Source organism: Salvelinus fontinalis, chromosome 9 (genome assembly GCF_029448725.1).
Source record: "Salvelinus fontinalis isolate EN_2023a chromosome 9, ASM2944872v1, whole genome shotgun sequence".
In the NCBI taxonomy this organism is placed as follows: domain Eukaryota; kingdom Metazoa; phylum Chordata; class Actinopteri; order Salmoniformes; family Salmonidae; genus Salvelinus; species Salvelinus fontinalis.
In genome coordinates this window covers 40,292,890-40,316,915 of record NC_074673.1, presented here as the reverse complement: position 1 = coordinate 40,316,915, position 24,026 = coordinate 40,292,890, and the positions used below count along the sequence as shown (strand labels likewise).

General features: G+C 42.2%; 2 protein-coding genes across 4 annotated transcripts in view; both read right to left on the bottom strand.

The window, feature by feature from the left end:
• LOC129862572 (C-Maf-inducing protein-like) overlaps positions 1 to 2,335 on the bottom strand; it is a 42,280-nt gene extending 39,945 nt beyond the window's left edge. The window contains exon 1 of the mRNA XM_055934351.1: positions 1,467 to 2,335. Coding sequence (XP_055790326.1) covers positions 1,467 to 1,787 — 321 coding nt within the window. The 5' untranslated portion in view covers positions 1,788 to 2,335. The remainder of the gene's footprint in view (positions 1 to 1,466) is intronic.
• Positions 2,336 to 2,685: 350 nt separating this feature from the next.
• LOC129862573 (gigaxonin-like) lies at positions 2,686 to 19,492 on the bottom strand. 3 transcript variants are annotated; one of them, XM_055934352.1, is made up of 12 exons: positions 19,197 to 19,492; positions 18,609 to 18,806; positions 18,135 to 18,249; positions 17,536 to 17,886; positions 17,087 to 17,307; positions 16,552 to 16,673; positions 13,892 to 14,004; positions 12,487 to 12,636; positions 12,252 to 12,388; positions 8,490 to 8,624; positions 6,662 to 6,771; positions 2,686 to 6,535 (listed from the first exon to the last, which is right to left on the bottom strand). In XM_055934352.1, exons 2-12 carry the CDS (start codon positions 18,797 to 18,799, stop codon positions 6,354 to 6,356), a joined length of 1,827 nt encoding a protein of 608 aa, XP_055790327.1. In that variant the 5' UTR covers positions 18,800 to 18,806; positions 19,197 to 19,492; the 3' UTR covers positions 2,686 to 6,353. The 3 variants fall into 3 exon arrangements, with proteins under 3 accessions (XP_055790327.1, XP_055790329.1, XP_055790328.1); XM_055934354.1 differs by lacking the exon at positions 19,197 to 19,492 and adding an exon at positions 19,101 to 19,179; XM_055934353.1 differs by lacking the exon at positions 19,197 to 19,492 and adding an exon at positions 18,889 to 19,092.
• Between the last annotated feature and the right edge of the window lie 4,534 nt (positions 19,493 to 24,026).

Sequence of the window (24,026 nt, the reverse complement as noted above, 5' to 3'; positions counted from 1 at the left end):
GGGCCGGGCGCAGTGCGCGCTAACAAAGGGGGCCAGGTACACGGTGCGGCTGGCTTCCGGGTTGGAGGCGCGCTGTGTTAAGAAGCAGTACAGCTGGTTGGGTTGTGCTTCGGAGGACGCATGGCTTTCGACCTTCGTCTCTCCCGAGCCCGTACGGGAGTTGTAGCGATGAGACAAGGTAGTAATTACTAGCGATTGGATACCACGAAAATTGGGGAGAAAATGGGATAAAAAAGTTAAAAATAATAAAATAAAACAATCGGTAAGCTGACATGCCAATTAATCAGTCGACCTCTAATCAACACTTAACGTTAATGTTTTTGTTCAGTGTATATTTAAAACCCATATTCTTATGGTCTTCCTGTTGGAAATAACTTTAAATCTATGAGCTACGCGGAAAATGAGGCGCCCACCTGCGCTAATCAGCTACCTAGCACACTCCGAATACTGGTGTCAGCATACTCGGGAAGTGTAGTTTCATCGGTTGGAGACACCCATAACCCAACTGTATGGATCTGTGCAAAACTGCTACAGTTAGCATCTGTAATTTATTTGAAGGATTTCTTCTCACTTATGAAAGATAAGGCTTTAGAAGGATATGGCCCTTAACGCAAGCAATGATTATTGAGGTTTCTAAACGTTTAAAAAACAGCGTCAGGGTTGTAGTTCACACGAGGCAGTCGTGGGAGAAGCTAATGGCAGAGAACTGTAGGGTGAAGGCAGAATGCCATCTAGAGTTTGAGAACTAGGCCTACACCCCCTAAATCACAGTTGGTGTCAATTCAGTGAATTCAGGATGTGCATTGAAATGTAATGCTTTAATTGATAAGTGCATATTGTTTGAGTATTTTAAACATTAATTGGATTTCAATTAACTTCTTGAATGTACTAAATTAAACTAAATTGACCCCTGACATGCTACACTATTCTAGGTGACAAATCCAGAGATCAATAACAGTAGACCCAATTCAGCTTCCATAGCCTATAGAAAACGTCCTCAAACTTGCGAGCGTGCCAGCCATCTCGCTGATCACAAAACAATGTTTAATATATATACACACACAACCTGCACTCTTATGAAATTACATGCCAGTGCTTGCCTATGTAGCACAACAGTAGGACAGCCATGTTTGATTAAACAAATAGTCCTAGAGATGATCAAATTGTATGTGAAAAACGTAGAATAGAAGTCGTCAGAGGATGTGTGTAGGTGTAGCGACTAAACTGTCACGGAGGGAAATAAAACAACAATGTTGTGATCACATTATCAGCTGAGCAAATGGAACATGGAAGGTAACAAAGGAAACGCTACATGTTCAACAAATATAGGCTACATTTTCTGCTGTTAATGCAATACAAGTCAGTCGTCGTGCTTAATCGATGACCCCATGTGAAAACAACGTCACCCACCCCCTCAAAAAATACATTAGGGCCTTTGGAAACAGTTAACTATAGTAGCAACTCACCGTCGCAGACGCCAGGCTGCTGTCTGTCAATGTGAGGTGGTGCGGTTCCCATCTCCGTAAGAATTTTGAGGTTAGAATTTTGCTGAGGAAGGTTCGAGGGTGTTTCACCACACACACCTGGATATCACCCTCCTGTAGTAGTTTATATCGCATCCCGCTGCTGCAATGTTGCAGGGTTCTCTTGCACGGCCCGGCGCATAACTTATTATTATTCCCCTCCAACGGCGCAGACATCTCTCCAAGCAAAGGCTTGCTCTCCTCAGATTGATAGAATTGGTTATTATGTAGCTCGTTTCCCCCACCGCTGCTGTTAAAATCCATATTTATTAGGTCGCAAAAATTATCCTAGAGGTAACAATGTACTACTTTTAGTAGTTAAACAATATATATATATATATATATATAAAGGAAAGCCGGCGGTGTGTAGATTGTAAGGCTTGGGAGCAAAACTAAAGCGATGCGACCGCAATTGTTAAAATAGTGTTACGGGCGGAAAACAGACACGGCGGAGACACCGACAGAAAAGCCATTAACGAATCTTTGGTGGGGGTATTTCACGACGGAGCAGTTATTGGGTAGGCAAGTAATCCTTTATCCGTACAATGCCCACTACAACGTCTAGCCTGTCCGCGTTTCGCTCCCCCAACGATCTATTCAATATGTTTGGGCCATTGCCAGCCCCAGTTCAGCTAACATAATCCACAGATTTAACTCATACTAATCACCTAGCTCTGATACAAAATACCCAAATCCAAAGGCGACGTTTTTTTTTGTCTTTAAATGTTCATTGGCAAGGTTCCTTTTTCTGTCTTCCTCTATCTTCGCAAAAGCACTTCGATAGAGCCACTTGGATTGGTCCTTTCTCGTTCATGTGATACTAAAGTGACGTCAATGGGGAGGCAAGCGGATGCGCTGTAAGTCTTTTAGCTCCACTGTCTGCTGCCTGTGCGATAGGAGGGCAGTTTCCTCAATACAAAAATGGAGGACGTACGACAAATGTTAATTTTCTCTCGTCTAGCAGTGCCGTCTCCATTTTTGTTAAAGAACGCGTTTGACACAAATCTATCAGTCTATTCCATAAATGTCGCTGGGATCATGGACCTTAATAATCATGAGAAGACCTGATATGATACTGAGGGCAACATATGCGAATATTTAATGTGAGGAAGTTGACCTATTTAATTAATTGTCGGTACAGTTTCAATTGCAAACACAAAAGCTTATTTTCCACTTTATTGCTAATTATTTTGCATTTTGATGCACACCAGACTACAATAAGCATGAACCACAAACAGTTTCCCTTTAACTGTGCCCTCAACATTGGTACTTTGCAGAAATGATTGATAAGCATCCACATTACATTTACATTACATTTACGTCATTTAGCAGACGCTCTTATCCAGAGCGACTTACAAATTGGAAAGTTCATACATATTCATCGGTTGGAGAGTGGACAACACACCCCATTAAAACTGTTTCAGTAGTGGGTCAGAGACTATCAGTCACATACTTGGCCCACAGTGGCAGTATCCATGTGTCCAGATTTCATCTAAGAAACAGTTGTTACAAACCCACTGAATATGACAGTCTATGTTGAGAAGACTAGGGGCATGTTGAAGCGCATATTGAGTAGAATAAGTATTGCAGAGATAGAAGAGTAACCATACACTACTGTCATGAGCAATTGTGCCTCTTCTCTTCATTAAAAGTCAGTCTTTCTACAACATTTTCAAACTGTGTTCTATTTGTGGGGACTCAGAGAGCTTGAGACGTACTGTATCTTGGGCACTCATCTCATGGGTCACACTGTCAACAACAAGCTCTTTAAGATTGTCTGACCACTGAGTTTTCAATGCTCCAACTGGGAGCTGAACACATTTCTCAAAAAGCTTTTTCCATTCCAACCACTCCCATTTCTCAACTTGACCACGACATTGCAAATATGCCTGAATGTTAAGTAAAGCTGAAAGTGAAAGAAAAACAGTGACTGTCATGATGCAGTTTTGAAATGTCAGATATGAGGAACTTTAACCCCATGTGTAGTGTCTTTTAAAATGACCCACCACACTAAAATACAACAGAGGGCCTACAAACAAGCTCAACACCTTAGGGAATAACAGATGAGGTTTCTTAATTTCTGTGGAATGAATTACTTTACAATCTGCATTATTTTAAATTATGCTCAATGTATCTCTCAAACAGGTTTTGTCAATGCAGTGTAGAGTGCTGGTGGCTTTCTGATTGGCATGTGAAGGGAAGCCTCAAGTCTTTTCTAGTGGCAGTTCAGTGGGCAGTGCTCCCAGCTGAATCCCAGCCTAAATCCTGTGTGTCCAAACTGCGGCAGAAGCAGTAGTCTCTCAGGGCTCAGTTTAACATTAGCCACTCGGTGTTGAGTCACAAGACTATAGTTAAATTGAGAAAGTCATGAGAGCGGCTTGGTTAACTCCATCCTGATTATCTTCAGTAAACCTGTTGTGTTAATCCGATGCTTGCCCCTCATCTAAAGACACACACAGTTATAAGTCAACAGTGTCACTGAATCTGTAACGGATTCTCTTGGTAAACTGTTTCCGAGAGATTAAAACATTAACCCAAATATAATGGATTATCTGAGGAATACCTCTTCAGTGTCTCCCGAATCCTCTGAAACATAAAAACAAAACTCCCAACACCCTGAATGCTACTTGACTTGAACCAGGAATGAAGTCACAGACTTTAGCCCAAACAACTACCTCTTCCCCTACTGTATTTATTTATTTTGCTCCTTTGCACCCCATTATTTCTATCTCTACTTTGCACATTCTTCCACTGCAAATCTACCATTCCAGTGTTTTACTTGCTATATTGTATTTACTTTGCCACCATGGCCTTTTTTTTTTTGCCTTTACCTCCCTTATCTCACCTCATTTGCTCACTTGTATATAGACTTATTTTTCTACTGTATTATTGACGATGTTTTGTTTATTCCATGTGTAACTGTGTTGTGTCGAACTGCTTAGCTTTATCTTGGCCAGGTCGCAATTGTCAATGAGAACTTGTTCTCAACTTGCCTACCTGGTTAAATAAAGGTGAAATAAATAAGAGGAATAACTACTGAATTAGCCAGTGTTGTTTAATCCATCTCGTTAAACTGAAGACACTCACGATTGAGCTCTTTCCATGACACCTTCCTTGCTACACCACAGAATTGAATACAAAAATACAAACAGATTTGAATTCATGCGCCTCTCACATCCCAACTTTAGTTAACCACTTGATGGTACTATTGCAGAATTCCTAGAAGAACAATGCATAAAGTGCATACCACAGTGTTCTGATAGTTACACAATGGGTGAATGTTTTGTGAAAGCACTGTTTGGACCACTAGAATGCAGATAGTCTTTAGTGTAAACAGTGAGAGTGACACTATGGAATGTTAAGTATACAGTGTTGTGTAAATTGTGATACCTGTTCTTACATTTGTTCTTGGTGCTTTTCAGAGGTGTCCTAAGCTCTGTTGGCTTCATAAAGGCGTGTGAATGCATTTTTCTTCCTGACATGTTTCTGTGAGTTCTGTAGCGTGTGAGACGAGTTTCCCTTCAAATTGGATGGACAGCACCAGCTGTAACTCACACAGAACAAATGGGGTCAACAGATGACAAAAAAAAATCATCCACACTGACTGGAAAGCCAGTTCAAAAGTCATCAGCAAAATACATCCAGCAACTTAAGAGTGACACCAGTAACTCTAAATCCATTTCTGGCCCACACCGTGTCTAGAGTGCTTGGTTAAGGGGAAACCAATGGCAGGAAGGGGCTTAACTCAGCTTTACATTCACTAAACACGCACGTCCCAAAGAGATCTCACTTAAGATACATTAACGTTATATAAAACCTGTTACCATTTCAATACAGAGTAAGCTCCAGCTTCTAGCATTACTCATTCAAAGCTGTCTATTTAAAAACAGTCTATTTTAAGTTAAGTTTGTGGGTAAAGACGACATTTTGCTTATTTTATAGGCTACAAGTCCCTTAGCTAAGGGAACAAGTAAAACCACATCTGTTCTTTTAGAAGTTTCCTCGTATAGCTCTAGTTGTCATGATAAACCAGAAAAATTGCCACCAACCAAACCCACCACCGAGGACATTTTACTGATATCGATAAGTAGTCTATACTAAAGAAATGTGACGTTTGAAACAAAATAAGGCTGCTAATATGGGCGAATGCTAACAGGACAAGTGATAACTACTACTTTGAGTGTTGTACCTAAGGATAATGTAAAAAGTAACTGATGCACATTAATGTTATACATTTATCAAATCGTTATCGTGACAATTCAGTCACAATATATTTATGGATTTGTCCATATCGCCCAGGTCTATTCAAAGGCCACGAATCCCTTAGCTACTATAAAGTAACAACGAAAATGGCATGTCACTAGTTGTCATTCAGCGACTCATCTTTAACACAAAAAAAATGCAGTGTTAGACATGGGTATAGATTTTCCTTAAAAATAACCACATGTGCTACAATAAATGACAGTACTCCTGCATTCTTGCTTTTCTCCCCTTAAAATTTGTTTTAAATTCTTTAAAACCCACCAAGCAGCAGCAAGAGCATAGTAAACAAAAAGCAATGGGTAAATGGTCAGTAAAACATATTTACAAATCATACCCATTGTTAAATTGCATATGAAATAACATCATGTTTAAAAAGCCATCCCTCTTCAAGCAAGTACCCACACATAGAATAATACCCTGATGGAACTTAAGAAAGCCACCAAAATATGCAGATAAATACTCCAAACGTCCCCTTTGGACATCCCTTCAACCTCCATTCTCATGTTCCATTGCTGTGCCCATAGCCAATGTGTGAGTGTGGAGACAGAGCATCTAAAGGAGCTCCATCTAGGAGGACGGGACCCTGAGTCTAAACAGGCCCTGCTTCAGCTGCAGACGGAACAGTTTGCAGTTAGCGATGCGCAGGGCTGCACAACCAGTCTTGCACAGATCAGATGTCAGCATGGGCTTGGTGCGGTGCCACGTCCCCGAGCTGCGACGGAATTCTCTCACATAGTCATAGGTTGTACCTGCGCAGACACACAGACCTTTAGAGATCGATGTATACATTACACAGTGCACGCATACAGTAAGATGTATTTGCCAATGCTTGCCAAGTAGTGGTAATTTACTTCAAGAGTCTGCCTTTAACTCACCAGTGTCTAAGTCTCCCACCACATAGATGCTGGCACCAATGGGAACAGCTCCATACACAAAAGAGGAACTGGTCTGAACACAGAGAGTCTGGTCATCAAGGTACATCCATCTGGACAGAGCGTGGTTGGGAAAATAAACACAGGATTTTGATCAACTACAAATACAGTAAAACAGAGACCACATACATACAGTTGAAGTCGGAAGTTTACATACACCTTAGCCAAATACATTTAAACTCAGTTTCACAATTCCTGACATTTAATCAAAGTACAAATTCCCTGTCTTAGGTCAGTTAGGATCACCACTTATTTTAAGAATGTGAAATGTCAGAATAATAGTAGAGAGAATTATTTATTTCAGCTTGTATTCCCAGTGGGTCAGAAGTTTACATACACTCAATTAGTATTTGGTAGCATTGCCTTTAAATTGTTGAACTTGGGTCAAACGTTTCGGGTAGCCTTCCACAAGCTTCTCACAATAAGTTGGGTGAATTTTGAGCTGGTGTAACTGAGTCAGGTTTGTAGGCCTCCTTGCTCGCACACGCTTTTTCAGTTCTGCCCACAAATGTTCTATAGGATTGAGGTCAGGGCTTTGTGATGGCCACTCAATACCTTGACTTTGTTGTCCTTAAGCCATTTTTCCACAACTTTGGAAGTATGCTTAGGGTCATTGTCCATTTGGAAGACCCATTTGCAACCAAGCTTTAACTTCCTGACGGATGACTTGAGATGTTGCTTCAATATATCCACATAATTTTCCTTCCTCATGATGCCATCTATTTTATGAAGTGCACCAGTCCCTCCTGTGTAACCGATGTGAAATGGCTATCTAGTTAGTGGTGGTGCGCGCTAATAGCCTTTCAATCGGTGACGTCACTTGCTGAGACCTTGAAGTAGTGGTTCCCCTTGCTCTGCAAGGGCCGCGGCTTTTGTGGAGCGATGGGTAACGATGCTTCGTGGGTGACTGTTGTTGATGTGTGCAGAGGGTCTCTGGTTCGCGCCCGGGGCGAGGGGACAGACTAAAGTTACACTGTTACACGTGCAGCAAAGCACCCCACAACATGATGCTGCCACCCCTGTGCTTCACGGTTGGGATGGTGCTCTTCGGCTTGCAAGACTCCCCCTTTTTCCTCCAAACATAACGATGGTCATTATGGCCAAACAGTCCCATTCTTGTTTCATCAGACCAGAGGATATTTCTCCAAAAAGTACAATCTTTGTCCCCATGTGCAGTTGCAAACCGTAGTCTGGCTTTTTTAATGGCGGTTCTAGAGCAGTGGCTTCTTCCTTGCTGAGCGGCCTTTCAGGTTATGTCGATTTTATAGGACTCGTTTTACTGTGGATATAGATACTTTTGTACCCGTTTCCTCCAGTATCGTCACAAGGTCCTTTGCTGTTGTTCTGGGATTGATTTGCACTTCTCGCACCAAAGTACGTTAATCTCTAGGAGACATCATTTTCTGGACTTTTCCAAGCTGTTTAAAGGCACAGTCAACTTAGTGTATGTAAACTTCTGACCCACTGGAATTGTGATACAGTGAATTATAAGTGAAATAATGTGTCTAAACAATTGTTGGGAAAATTACTTGTGTCCTGCACAAAGTAGATGTCCTAACAGACTTGCCAAAACTATAGTTTGTTAACAAGAAAATTGTGGAGTGGTTGAAAATGAGTTTTAATGACTCCAACCTAAGTGTATGTAAACTTCCAACTTCAACTGTACATACATCTTTAGGTAACAAGGATACACCGAGTCCAACACATTCTGGCTAAAGCATAAATGAAAATAAGGAAGTACTTGTTCAAAGTAACAAGCCCTATTATTGACCTTTTCATCTCATCATGGAAAAACTCAGACTTGCAGGTGGTCATGGTGCTGGATTCTGGGTTGTCTGAGTCACGGCTCCTCACGCCTCCAAACACATAGAGTTCCTGACCCACACCACATGCCACTGAGCCAAACCTGAAGGCAGAGACATTCACACCATAACATCAGGGGTCACTTAATGAGAACATATCAATAGCAACACCAACAGTAAACAAATCCATCACAGGACATTTCTTCATAAATGTTCCATCAAAATGTGGACAATAACGGTGTATTCTATTCTAAAGTCTAACCTGACACACGTAAAGTATTAATCCCATGTTTCATGAGCTGAAAAAAAAAGATGCAACATTTCTCCATACGCACAAAAAGGCTTATTTCTCTCAAATTGTGCACAAATTTGTTTACGTCCCTGTTTTTGAGCATTTTTCTTTTGCCAAGATAATCCATCCACCTGACAGGTGTGGTATATCTAGAAGGTGCAACTTGTGCTGGGGACAATAAAAGGCCACTCTAAAAATGTGCAGTTTTGTCACACCACACAATGTTACAATTGGTATGCCGACTGCAGGAATGTCCATCAGAGCTGTTGCCAGAGAATTTGTTTATTTTTCTACCATAAGTCACCACCATCATTTCACAGAATTTGGCAGTACGTCCAACCGGATCTGTACACAATTCCTGGAAGCTGAAAATGTCCCAATTCTTCCATGGCCTGCATACTCAGACATTCTAAAATTGATGCTCAATGGGTGACATAAGGCTGTACCATAACATTATGGATAAAGTGAAGTGTTTTAAGTGCTATCTGAATGCACACGTTGAAAAGTTTGGGGTCACAAAAAAAATACGTTTTTCAAACAAGTACTTTTTTTGTCCATAAAAATATCAAATTGATCAGAAATACAGTGTAGACATTGTTAATGTTGTAAATGACTATTATAGCTGGAAACGGCTGATTTTTAATGCAATAGCTACATAGTTGCTGATAATGGGCATCTGTACGCCTATCACTCCTGTGTTCCAATGACACGTTGCGTTAGCTAATCCAAATAATTTTTAAATGCTAATTGATCTTTAGAAAACCCTTTTGCCATTGTTAGCACAGCTGAAAACGGTTGTGCTGATTAAGGAAGCACTAAAACTGGCCTTCTTTAGACTATTTGACTAGCATTAGCATTTCTGGGTTCGACTACAGGCTCAAAATGGCCATAAACAAAGACTTTCTTCTGAAATTCGTCAGTGTATTCTTGTTCTGAGAAATGAAGGCTATTCCACTCGAGAAATTGCCAAGAAACTGAAGATCTCGTACAATGCTGTGTACTACTCCCTTCACAGAACAGCGCAAACTGGCTCTAACCAGAATAGAAAGAGGAGTGGGAGGCCCCGGTGCACAACTGAGCAAGAGGACAAGTACATTAGTGTCTAGTTTGAGAAACAGACGCCTCACAAGTCCGCAACTTGCAGCTTCATTAAATAGTACCCGCAAAACACCAGTCTCAACGTCAACAATGAAGAGGCGACTCCGGGATGCTGGCCTTCTAGACAGAGTTCCTCTGTTCAGTGTCTGTGGTCTTTTGCCCATCTTAATCTTTTCTTTTTATTGGCCAGTCTGAGATATGGCTTTTTATTTGCAACTCTGCTTAGAAGGCCAGCATCCAAGAGTCGCCTCTTTACTGTTGACGTTGAGACTGGTGTTTTGCGGGTACTATTTAATGAAGCTGCCAGTTGAGGACTAGAGGCATTTCTAAGTGACCCCAAACTTTTAAATGTTAGTGAGAGTGTGTGTGGATACACACACACCTACTCATTCCAGGGTTTCTTTATTTAGTCCAATTTATACATTGTAGAATAATAGTTAAGACATCAAAACTATGAAATAACACATGTAGTAACCAAAGAAGTGTTAAATCAAAGTATATTTTAGATTCTTCAAAGTAGCCACCCTTTGCCTTGAAGACAGCTTTGGACACTCTTAGCATTCTCTCAACCAGCTTCATGAGGTAGTCACCTGGAATGCAGTAACAGGTGTGCCTTGTTAATTTGTGGAACTGCTTTCCTTCTTAATGCGTTTGAGTCAATCAGTTGTGTTGTGACGTGACACGGTATCTGTGGTATACAGAAGATAGGGCTATTTGGTAAAGATCAAGTCCATATTATGGCAAGAACAGCTCAAATAAGCAACGAGAAATGACAGCCCATCAATACTTTAAGACATGAAGGTCAGTCAACACAGAACATTTAATGAACTTTGAGCGTTTCTTCAAGTGCAGTCGCAAAAACCCATCAATCGCTATGATGAAACTGGTGCTCATGAGGACCGCCACAGAAACCGAAGATCCGATTACCTCTGCTGTAGAGGTTAAGTTCATTGGAGTTACCAGCCTCAGAAATTGTAGCCCAAATAAATGTTTCAGAGTTCATGTAACAGACATCTCAACATCAACTGTTAAGAGACTGCGTGAATCAGGCCTTCATGGTCGAATTGCTGCAAAGAAATCACTACTAAAAGACACCAATAAGAAGAGAGACTTGCTTGGGCCAAGAAATATGAGCAATGGACATGAGACCGGTGGAATTCTGTCCTTTCTTCTGATGAGTCCAAAGTTGAGATTTTTGGTTCCAACCGTTGTCTATGTGAGACGCAGAGTAGGTGAACAGATGATCGCCGCATGTGTGGTTCCCACCATGAAACATGGAGGGGATGGTGTAATGGTGTGGGGATGCTTTGCTGGTGACACTGTCAGTGATTTATTTAGAATTCAAGGCACACTTAACCAGCATGGCTACCACAGCATTCTGCAGCTATACACCATCTCATATGGTTTGCACTTAGTGGGACTATTATTTGTTTTTCAACAGGACAATGATCCAACACACCCCTCCAGGCTGTGTGAGGGCTATTTGACAACAGAGAGTAATGGCATGCTAGATCAGAAGACCTGGCCTCCACAATCACCCAACCTCAACCCAATTGAAATGTGTTGGATAGCAGAGTGAAGGAAAAGCAGCCAACAAGTGCTCAGCATATGTGGGAACTCCTTAAAGACTGTTGGAAAGGCATTCCAGGTGAAGCTGGTTGAGATAATGCCAAGAGTATGCAAAGCTGTCATCAAGGCAAAGGGTGGCTACTTTGAATTCTCTCAAAGATATTTAGATAAAAACATATTTTTAAATGTTACTACATGATTCCATAGTTTGATGTAGAATAATGTGTGTGTCCAATTTTTACTTTTATTTTTTATCCCATTTTCTCCCCAATTTTCGTGGTATCCAATCGCTAGTAATTACTACCTTGTCTCATCGCTACAACTCCCGTACGGACACGGGAGAGACGAAGGTCGAAAGCCATGCGTCCTCCGAAGCACAACCCAACCAGCCGTACTGCTTCTTAACACAGCACGCCTCCAACCCGGAAGCCAGCCGCACCAATGTGTCGGAGGCAACACCGTGTACCTGGCCCCCCTTGGTTGGCGCGCACTGCGCTCGGCCCGCCACAGGAGTCGCTGGAGCGCGATGAGACAAGGATATCCCTACCGGCCAAACCCTCCCTACCCCGGACGACGCTATGCCAATTGTGCGTCGCCCCACGGACCTCCCGGTCGCGGCCGGCTGCGACAGAGCCTGGGCGCGAACCCAGAGACTCTGGTGGCGCAGTTAGCGCTGCGATGCAGTGCCCTAGACCACTGCGCCACCCGGGAGGCCCGTGTCCAAACTTTTGACAGGAACTTTTTTATTTTAACTACTGAGTCGATTCTGTACCTTCTCTCTTTCAAAGGGCAGATTGCAGTCCACTGCTTGGTCTTTGGATCATAGCATTCTACTGAGTCGTACAGCTTTCCATATGACCCACCACCCATGGCATATATCTTCTTTTTCATGGTGGCATAGCAGCCAATCTGAGGAGAGGAGAGATCGTTGGGCAAGTGGTGAGCGATTTGGAGAGGTTGCAATTTGTGAATGTGTTTATAGTAAGCTGGAAGTGCTCATGTCTCACCTTGCGGACCATTGTCATGCTGGTTTGGGTTGTCCAGGTGTTAAAGTGAGGGTCAAAAACCTCCACAGTCAGGAGCTCTATGTCCTCATCCTCTCCTCCCAAAACATAGATCATCCCATCCAGCTCTGCAACACCAAAGTTCTGCCTCGCCTGACCAAACAAAGAGCAGAAGCCTTTAATAATACTGGGCAATATTGACCCCTGGTGGCATTACTCAGAACGATAACGCTTTAGAAGGATAGATAAGAACATAAAACATGGCTACCAGTGAGTAGCCTATACAAGTAAAAAGGATACATGGAACGTTTGATAGATAAAATTACTTGGTTCAGTGAAAGACATTTGGTCTATATAACCAATTGAAGTAATAACTTCAAAATTACATCACTTGAAATGTCCATGAAACAAGTGGGTTGAATGTTGCTACTGACAGGTTGGAAGGATTGCAAAGAAAAAAAAGTTGCAGTTTCTATGTTGTGTGCAGTATTATATAACGGGTGGGTCCAATCCTGAATGCCGATTGGTTAAAACCGCATTCCAGAAGGTGTCAATTCCACAAGTTACCACAGGCTAAATCTATGACGTTAAAATTCCTATTTACTTTGTTCCATCTGACTGCGCAATCTACGGTTTCATCAGCCCAGCCAGGCAATTTATAAACTTAATCTCCACTATAAAAAGCATCTAGACACTCACATTTCTTTTATACTAACATTTAGTTTTCAACAGCGGAGATTTGTATGAACCTTACCGTCTGCCTCCGACATTTGCAACATTGTTTCAATATTCAAATTTGATCTCCAGCTATCCTATAGTAATGAACGTGTCGGGATGAGCCAGACAGGCAGCGTTTCTCAGCCAGTCGAAATCATGAATCAGCTGGCATCATTCTTATGGATGTCCAAATAAATGTCACTAGAAAACAGCTTGCAGAAATGCAAATTACGCTACTATTGTTATTCTAGCTACACTGTTTGACATGACTAAGTTAGCCGTAGTTGGCTAGCCAGCAAGCGAGGGATAAGAACGTTACCAGCCAGTATGGCAATGGAACATTTAGAAGGAACAACTGGGTTGCGTTCATAGATACAGAATAAAAAGACTGAAAGACTAGGTCACGTCTATGGCAAACGAACAACCAGCCGGCTTAGGTAGCAACCCTAGATGTGTGTCGGAACTATATCTTGTGGAAGGATGAAATAGCATGAATAAAACCAACATATGAAAATACGTCAATCATTATATGAATATGTTGGTAATCCCATTGTATAAAAAAGTGATAATGCCCTCAAAGCCAGTGTTTGGAGGATATTGGCATGGTTTGCCGGCCCTCGACAAAACACCACCAGTGCCAATATATCCTCCAAACACCGGCTTCGAGGGCATTATCAATTAAGTAGAATACCTGTTTCATGGAAGGAATGGGGGTCCAGGTGTTTGTGTCTGGGTCATATTTCTCCCCACTGCTCAGGACCATCTTAGTTTCATCCATACCACCCATCACAAAGAGGTAGCCCTCTGAGAGGACAAAGAATGGTGTTAATTCATGGTTGATCCCTTACACTGGTATGGGTTTGACTTAAATGAGAATTGTGGGATCCATAATTAAACTGCCATGAAGACTGCACTGTGTATACGTACAGTACCAGTCAAGACTGGACACACCTACGCATTTTTTATTTTTACAATTTTCTACATTGTAGAATAGTGAAGACATCAAAACTATGAAATAACACACAAAAATATAAAACGCAACATGTAAAGTATTAGTCCCATGGTTCATGAGCTGAAATAAAAGATCCCCAGAATTTCCCACAAGCACAAAAGGCTAATTTCTCACATTTTGTGCACAACTGTATTATACATAACTGTTAGTGAGCATTTCTCCTTTGCCAAGATAATCCATCCACCTTGATAGGTGTGGCATATCAAGAAGCTCATGATCATTACACAGGTGCAACGTCTGCTGGGGACAATAAATGGCCTCTCTGAAATGTGCAGTTGTCACAACACAATGCCACACGTCTCAAATGTTGAGGGAGTGTGCAATTGGCATGCCGACTGCAGGAATGTCCACCAGAGCTGTTGCCAGAGAATTTAATGTTTATTTCTCTATCATAAGCCGCCTCCAACATCATTTTACAAAATTTGACAGTACGTCCAACCGGCCTCACAACCGCATGTATGGAGTTGTGCGTGCGAGAGGTTTTGTGATGTCAACGTTGTGATTAGTGTCCCTTGGTGGCAGTAGGGTTATGTTATGGGCAGGCATAAACTATGGATAACGAACAATTGCATTTTATCGATGGCAATTTGAATGCACAAAGATACCTTGACGAGATCTTGAGACCCATTATCGTCCCATTCATCCGCCGCCATCACCTTATGCTTCAGCATGATAAATGCACGGCCCTTTGTCGCAAGGATCTGTACATAGTTCCTGGAAGCTGAAAATGTCCTAGTTCTTCCATGGGTTGCATACTCACTAGATATGCCACCCATTGAGGAAGTTTGGGATACTCTGGATCGACAGCTTGATCCAGTCCCCGCCAATAAAAATGTATCTAATACATTTTAGAAAAAAGCTGTAACATAATGGTGAAAAAGGGATCGAAATACTTTCCGAATATACTTTGTGTGCACAGTACCAGTCAAACAGTTGGACAGCTACTCATTCCAGGGTTTTTCATTATTTTATACATTGTAGAATAATAGTGAAGACATCAAAACTATGAAATAACATATGGAATCATGTAGTAACCAAAGAAGTGTTACCATCAAAATATATTTTGTGGATAATCTTTCCTTCTTAATGCATTTGAGCCAATCAGTTGTGTTGTGACAAGGTAGGGGGGTATACAGAAGATAGGGCTATTTGATAAAAGACCAAGTCCATATTATGGCAAGAACAGCTCAAATAAGCAACAGTCCATCATTACTTTAAGACATGAAGGTCAGCCAATACGGAACATTACAAGAACTTTGAACTATTCTTCAAGTGCAATTGCAAAGAACATCAAGCACTGATGAAGAAACGGGCACTCATGAGGACCGCCAAAGGAAAGGAAGATCCAGAGTTACCTCTGCTGCAGAGGATAAGTTCATTAGAGAGTTACCAGCCTCAGAAATTGCAGCCCAAATAAGTGCTTCAGAGTTCAAGTAACATACATCAACATGTATGTTACTTGAACATCAACATCAACTGTTCAGAGGAGACTGCATGAGTCAGGCCTTCATGGTCGAATTGCTGCATAGAAACTACTACTAAAGGACACCAATAATAAGAAGAGACTTGCTTAAGCCAAGAAACACGAGCAATGGACATTAAGCAGGTGGAAATCTGTCCTTTGGTCTGATGAGTCCAAATTTCAGATTTTTGGTTCCAACCGCAGTGAGACACAGAGTAGGTGAACAGATCATCTCTGCATGTTTGGTTCCCACCGTGATGCATGGAGGAGGAGGTGTAATGGTGCTTTGCTGGTGACAATGTTGGTGATTTATTTAGAATTCAAGGCACACTTAATCAGCATGGCTACCACAGCATTCTGCAGTGATACACCCTCTGATTAGCGCTTTGTGGGACGATCATTTGTTTTTCAACAGGACAAGGACCCAACACACCTCCAGGCTGTGTAAGGGCTATTTGACCAAGGAGAGTGATGGAGTGCTGCATCGGATGACCTGGCCTCAACCCAATTGAGATGGCTTGGGATGAGTTGGAATGCAGAGTGAAGGAAAAGCAGCCAACAAGTGCTCAGCATGTGGGAACTCCTTCAAGACTTTTAGAAAAGCATTTCAGTTGAAGATGGTTGAGAGAATGCCAAGAGTGTGCAAAGCTATCAAAGGCAAAGAGTGGCTACTTTGAAGAAACTCAAATATATTTTGATTTGTTTAACACTTTTTTGGTTACTACATGATTGCATGTGTTATTTCATAGTTTTGAAATCTTCATTATTCTAAAATGTAGAAAATAGTAAAAATAAAGAAAAACCCTTGAATGAGTAGGTGTGTCCAAACTTTGACTGGTACTGTAAAAATAAAACTAGGTCTGGATTCAATACCAACCTGCAGCCAGCACCCCATGCCCTATTCGGCCAATGCTCATTGGCTCCAGCTCGATCCACAGCTGACGGTTTGGATCATAGAGTGGACACATGCAGCGTGCCATGGCTGACGGCTTCCTCGTTCTAAACAGGAACCAGAGAACAGGAAGTCAAGTGAGTTATATCCTGTTGGTTTTATCTGACACACTGGCTCCCTCTCTAACCTCATCCTCGCTGTGTCACCATAAAACAAACTTTACTTAGTTGTTTTACGTCTCCTCAAATCTCTTGGTATATCAACCACACTATTCTTACGGTCCTTAATAAATTCTCATCTTGCTTGTCATAACTTTCAGTTCTCTGAATGTTTTGCAAGAACTTCCAACTTACATTGCAAACTGTTTGTCTAACAAGCATACGCACACAAAACCACAGCAATCTGCAAAATCAGAATTAATGCGTTACGGCCACATTGTATGATTCATATACACATTCAACAGAATATAGACATCTTACGCCTGGATATCCTCCCAGAGTAAGAGTCAGCAAATACTCACCCTCTCTCCTCCCCCCCTACAGTGACGATGCACTCCGAGTAGCCACGAGGTTTGAAGGCGGCTAGTAGAGCCTCGCCCTGCAGTGCAGCACCCCCCAGTGGAGCGTTGCAGTACTCCCTGATCACCTCCCTCATCAAGGGCTCTCCCAACACCTGCTCCCTCAGGTAACCTTGGTCCAGGCCCTGGATCCACACTGATGACATCGCCTCTTTCATGTGCACCTGAGGGAGGATCAGAAATAGGTTACCCGGGATGAGCTGAGAGGCCAATAGTAATGGATAGGCAAATAGTGTGCGAAAAACAGTCCTTCACATGACGTAGTAGTCTCTGAACATAATTGTAGTTGTAATTCTACTTTTGTAGCCATCGAATACTACAGAGGTTGTTTTCTGACAGACAGAAAAAAGGGCAGAACCCCCACACCCCTAGTAGTAAAACAAGGTCCTCACCCTCCGTTCCTCCAGGTCATGACCGAGCCAGCGCACCACAGCCTCCAGGACATGCTTCTCATTGCCCACGTTGAGCTTCTCCATGGACAGGATCTCACACAGCCGGTCTGGGGGCAACTCCCTGAACTCGTCCGTGGCAGCCACATCACGGAAATGTGTCTGGAGGAAGTCTGTGGCAACATGGTGAACATGGTGCAGACAGTAATGTAGAGAGAAGAGCCGGATCCCAATGCAGTTCTCTGCAGCAATGCAGCTCTCTAGGAACTGGCAGCACAGGGACTTCAAGTCTGTCAGAAGCAGCAGGTCAGCAGCCTGGACCATGTCCTGAATGGTGTCCTCACTCAGACTGATCTACACACAGATAACAATGAACAGGATGGAAGGAGGAGTGTAAGATCAGGGTTGTTCAAGTAGGGAACATAAGATTCAAAAACTAAGCTACAAATAGGAATATGGATTCCCTCAAGAGTTTGGAAGTACAGGACAATATTGTTATAGGCAATTTAAAAGCCAGTAAAATAATCCCATTTATGTTCACATTATTCTAGTCCCATTTACACATTATTCTAGGCCCATTTACAGTATTGCACACTACTCACCTCCCCACTAAAGATGTAGTCCAGGATCTGCTTCATGATAGTGACAGAGATTCCCTGAAGCTCAATGGTGTACATGGATCCATCTTCCTTTGGAGGGTTGTAGTTCAGTTTTGTTCTATGGAATATGTCAAAATACGGTATGTGTCACATTCTAGTATTTCTTAATTCCTTTTTGTTTTGTGTGTATTGTTAGGTGTTACTGCACTGATGGAGCTAGGAACATAAGCATTTCTCTAAACCCGCGGTAATGTCTGCAAAATATGTGTACTCAACCAATAAAATTTGATCAGCATGACAGGAAAAATAACTGACAGTCTACCAGCATCGAGTGGGACACAGCGGGAGACACCCTGTTGACAGCTGGAAACAATGTCACATCCCCAGCCTTATCAAAGTTATAATAACCATGGAATAGATTTCATCCTTGCAACAGTTCTGCTTGCGACAAAGGTAAAGCAAGACATATCTGATTACCTGATGTATGGACTAGCCGCAGCCAAAATGTTTTTCTGGACTGGAATCTTTTCCCCGTCCAGTACTAACACTGCGTCTTGGAAGCATTGTTCTTGCCAAAAGGAGCGAAGGGCCTTGAGAAGTTTCTGAGAGTGTTGAGGGTCTGACACCACCGAACCTGCAACGCTAACCTCGGACTCAGTACTGGACATTGTGTTCCTACAGAGAAAAAAAACATGTCATTAGCACACCATCCCGGCTTGCGAACTAGGAATAAAGCAATTTATCATGCCAGAGTTACCTTCAGGCAGAATTAGCCTACGTAGGCTAGGCTAACGTCAGCATGCAAAATTAGCCAGTTGCCTATAAGAAATTATTGAATTGGAATTTGGGCTGAATATTATGTGACATAGGTAGTTAATTATCTAACGTTATACTTGGCAGGGTCAAACATTTCAATACAACCACACAGGCTCATGTGACATTCATAACCATAATAGTACGCTACTTTACCTAACTCGCTATCTAACTAGATATAAACAAATAACAGGGAGCGTCCCAAATGGAATGACATAGTCATTGGCTTCGTCCCACTTAACTATAGCCTACCTTGCATGGGCCACACTAGACACAAGTCAGAAGCAGAAAGGGAGGTAAATGTTTTTTTTGAAGACGCGTTTAGCACACTTTTTCCATTTTGAAAGCCAGGCTCCGTTAAAATACTTTTACAGTCCTTCCCCTGGAACAATCACAGATCTGAGAGAAATATGGATACGTGGCAACATTGTTTTCCGCTTTCATACAGTTTAGTGTATGCACGAGGAAGAAAGGGTGGATACATCTTCAAAGTAATCGAACACAGCCCCCATTGTGCTGTAATTTGGACACACCAATGTAACGCCCACAATCTCTACGTGATATACGTCATTCTCCCGCGACTAAAGTGTTTTCTTTACTGGTTTATTATGTAGGACCAAACCTGTCATAATTATATAAATCAATAAAATCGACAAATGAATGAGCAAGGAAATACAAAAATTAAAACATTCTCTACATATCTGGATGTATTTTATTATTTATCTAATTATTAAAACTTTAATTCATTTTTAGTCATTTCTGTATTTCTTACTCTAATATGATAATGAGGGGGTGTTAATAAAACATCTGTGGGTGGTATCTAACACTTGAAAAACTAAAAGGAGAGCCGCAAACTCTAGGTCCTAGAGTCTAGGAGCTCAGATGCAATAATTTAATGACCTAATATCCAACGTTGACAGACAAGCGGTCTTCATCAGGGTATAACACAGCATTGGTTGATCAATGGCACAGTGCCTTGCGCAATTGCTGTTGCACCCCCCTATGTGAAGCTAGCCACAATAGTAAAATTTGCAGGTCACGGCCATCCTACAATCTAAGCTTGATTCCCTCATTCTCACACAAATTATCAATGAACCTACCAGGTACAACCCCAAATCCGTAAACATGGGCACCCTCATAGATATCATCCCAACCAACTTGCTCTCCAAATACACCTCTGCTGTTTTCAACCAAGATCTCAGTGATCACTACCTCATTGCGGGGCGGCAGGGTAGCCTAGTGGTTAGAGCGTTGGACTAGTAACCGAAAGGTTGCAAGTTCAAATCCCCGAGCTGACAAGGTACAAATCTGTCGTTCTGCCCCTGAACAGGCAGTTAACCCACTGTTCCTAGGCCGTCATTGAAAATAAGAATTTGTTCTTAACTGACTTGCCTAGTTAAATAAAGGTAAAATAAAAAAAAATAAAAAAATTGCCTGCATCCGTAATGGGTCTGCGGTCAAACGACCACCCCTCATCATTGTCAAATGCTCCCTAAAACACTTCAGTGAGCAGGCCTTTCTAATCGACCTGGCCCGGGTATCCTGGAAGAATATTGACCTCATCCCGTCAGTAGAGGATGCCTGATTATTCTTTAAAAGTGCCTTCATCACCATCTTAAATAAGCCTGCCCCATTCAAAAAAGTTTAGAACCAGGAACAGATATAGCCCTTGGTTCACTCCAGACCTGACTGCCCTTGACCAGAACAAAAACATCCTGTGCCATACTGCATTAGCATCAAATAGCCCCAGTGATATGCAACTTTTCAGGGAAGTTAGCAACCAATATACACAGGCAGTTAGGAAAGTTAAGGCTAGCTTTTTCAAACAGAAATTTGCATTCTGTAGCACAAACTCAAAAAGGTTCTGGGACACTGTAAAGTCCATGGAGAATAAGAGCACCTCCTCCCAGCTGCCCACTGCACTGAGGCTAGGAAACACTCACCACCGACCGATAAATCCACTATAATTGAGAATTTCAATAAGCATTTTTCTACGGCTGGCCATGCTTTCCACCTGGCTACCCCTACCCCAGTCAACTGCCCTGCACCCCCCACAGCAACTCACCCAAGCCTCCCCCATTTCTCCTTCACCAAAATCCAGATAGCTGATGTTCTGTAAGAATTGCAAAATCTGGACCCCTACAAATCAGCCGGGCTAGACAATCTGGACCCTCTCTTTCTAAAATTATCTGACGAAATTGTTGCAACCCCTAATATTAGCCTGTTCAGTCTCTCTTTCGTATCGTCTGAGATTCCCAAAGATTGGAAAGCTGCCGCTATCATCCCCCTCTTCAAAGGGGGAGACACTCTAGACCCAAACTGCTACAGACCTATATCTATCCTACCCTGCCTTTCTAAGGTCTTTGAAAGCCAAGTTAACAAACAGATCACCGACCATTTCGATTCCCACCGTACCTTCTCCGCTATGCAATCTGGTTTCAGAGCTGGTCATGGGTGCACCTCAGTCACGGTCCAAAACGATTTCATAACCGCCATCGATAAGACACATTACTGTGCAGCCGTATTCATCGACCTGGCCAAGGTTTTCGACTCTGTCAATCACCACATTCTTATCGGCAGACTCAAAAGCCTTGGTTTCTCAAATGATTGCCTCGCTTGGTTCACCAACTACTTCTCTGATAGAGTTCAGTGTGTCAAATCGGAGGGCCTGTTGTCCGGACGTCTGGCAGTCTCTATGGGGGTACCACAGGGTTCAATTCTCGGGCCGACTCTCTTCTCTGTATACATCAATGATGTCGCTCTTGCTGCTGTTGATTCTCTGATCCACCTCTACGCAGACGACACCATTCTGTATACTTCTGGCCTTTCTTTGAACACTGTGTTAACTAACCTCCAGACGAGCTTCAATGCCATACAACTCTCCTTCCGTGGCCTCCAACTGCAAGTGAAACTAAATGCATGCTCTTCAACTGATCGCTGCCCGCACCTGCCCGCCCGTCCAACATCACTACTCTAGAAGGTTCTGAATTAGAATATGTGGACAACTTCAAATACCTAGCTGTCTGGCTAGACTGTAAACTCTCCTTCCAGACTCACATTAAGCATCTCCAATCTAAAATGAAATCTAGAATCGGCTTCATAATTCTCAACATTCACTCATGCCAAACATACCCTCGTAAAACTGACCATCCTACCGATCCTCGACTTCGGCGATGTCATTTGCAAAATAGCCTCCAACACTCTACTTAACAAATTGGATGCAGTCTATCACAGTGCCATCCGTTTTGTCACCTAAGCCCCATATACTACCAACCACTGCGACCTGTACGCTCTCGTTGGCTGGCCCTCGCTTCATACTCGTCGCCAAACCCACTGGCTCCAGGTCATCTACATGTCTTTGCTAGGTAAAGCTCCACCTTATCTCAGCTCACTGGTCACCATAGCAGCACCCACCCATAGCACGCGCTCCAGCAGGTATATCTCACTGGTCACCCCCAAAGCCAATTCCCCCTTTGGCCACCTTTCCTTCCAGTTCTTTGCTGCCAATGACTGGAACGAACTGCAAAAATCGCTGAAGCTGGAGACTCATATCTCCCTCACTAGCTTTAAGCACCAGCTGTCAGAGCAGCTCACAGATCACTGCACCTGTACATAGCCCATCTGTAAATAGCCCATCCAACTACCTCATCCCCATACTGTATTTATTTATCTTGCTCCTTTGCACCCCAGTATCTCAACTTGCACATCTTCCATTCCACTGTTGAATTGCTATATTGTAATTACTTCGCCACCATGGCCTATTTATTGCCTTACCTTCCTTATCTTACCTCATTTGCATACACTATATATAGACTTTTTCTACTGTATTATTGACTGTATGTTTGTTTATTCCATGTGTAACTCTGTGTTGTTGTATGTGTCAAACTGCTTTGCTTTATCTTGGCCAGGTCGCAGTTGTAAACGAGAACTTATTCTCAACTAGACTACCTGGTTAAATAAAGGTAATATATAAAAATATATAAATTGCTTGAAGTGGATTGAAATGGACACAAACAGATACAAATAGTGGAATCATAACATCATTGGACTAGATGCTTAACAAGTTCGGAATGTTGTTATAGCAATTCAACAAAATACAATGAGTTAATTTGACCAACAAAAAAATGTATCAGTTGAAAATCACACTCTGGATGTATTAAGACTTCAGAATTGCATTGGGGGCATGGTAAAGCCTTGCCTATGGATCTTGGGTCCATGAAATGTTCACAACTGTGAAGAGTTTACACAAATATTAACGTCTGGGCTCTTATTGCAGGACTTTAACTGTGGGAAATCGCCTCACTAGTAAGCCTATTGTACGTATTGAACATTCATATCGCAATGTACAGCTTTACCTATGGATCTTGGGTCCATGAAATGGGGTATCAGTAGAGAACACAACTGTGAAGTGTTTACACAAATATTAGCATCGTAACTCTTATTCCAGGACTTTGACACCACTGTGAAATGAGCCACATTAGCTCACCGGTCAACCTACTGTGTATTGAAGATTCATATTGCAATGTACAGCTTTACCTATGGATCTTGGGTACTGGAAATTGGGTATCAGCCTACTCAGTGACATCCAGAGAACACAACTGTGAAGAGTTTACAAATATTAGCGTTGTACTGTAGCTCATTTTGCAGGACTTTGACTGTGGGAAATCACGTTGCAATATGAATGTTCAATTCACACAATAGGCGGAATAATGCGGCTCATAATCAATGTTGCCTCAATTTTTTTTTGGCACTAAGCAAATTTCAGGTCTGCTGAGAGCAAACTTGAACAGAATTTTGACACTTCCATCACACATTTACTGTGAACACTGATGCTGTACCCACTTTAAGTTAGTTTTAACAGTGGCCAAGTACAGGCTACTGTGGCAGGCTACTGTGGCTATTTGATTATCTGGCCTACCAGAAAGGCTTACCATCTAATATCATGGAGAACAATGCATCCCATAACATTTTAACATGGAAATAGCTATTCTATCATTCAGCCTATAGTAGCAGAAAATGTGTGGGGTTCAATGTTGGTCTACATTCCATGAGACTTTTGAAAAAAACATGCAGGATTCGACA

Bases quoted from the DNA above. Each gene is read 5' to 3' on its own strand.
- LOC129862573 (XM_055934352.1), bottom strand. From the start codon at position 18,799: ATGTCCAGTACTGAGTCCGAGGTTAGCGTTGCAGGTTCGGTGGTGTCA. The intron at 14,005-16,551 runs GTTGGTATTGAA...TTGTCCTCTCAG, and splicing joins GCATGGGGTGCTGGCTGCAG to AGGGCTACCTCTTTGTGATG. The intron at 12,637-13,891 runs GTATTCTACTTA...TTGTTTGGTCAG, and splicing joins CCATTCCTTCCATGAAACAG to GCGAGGCAGAACTTTGGTGT.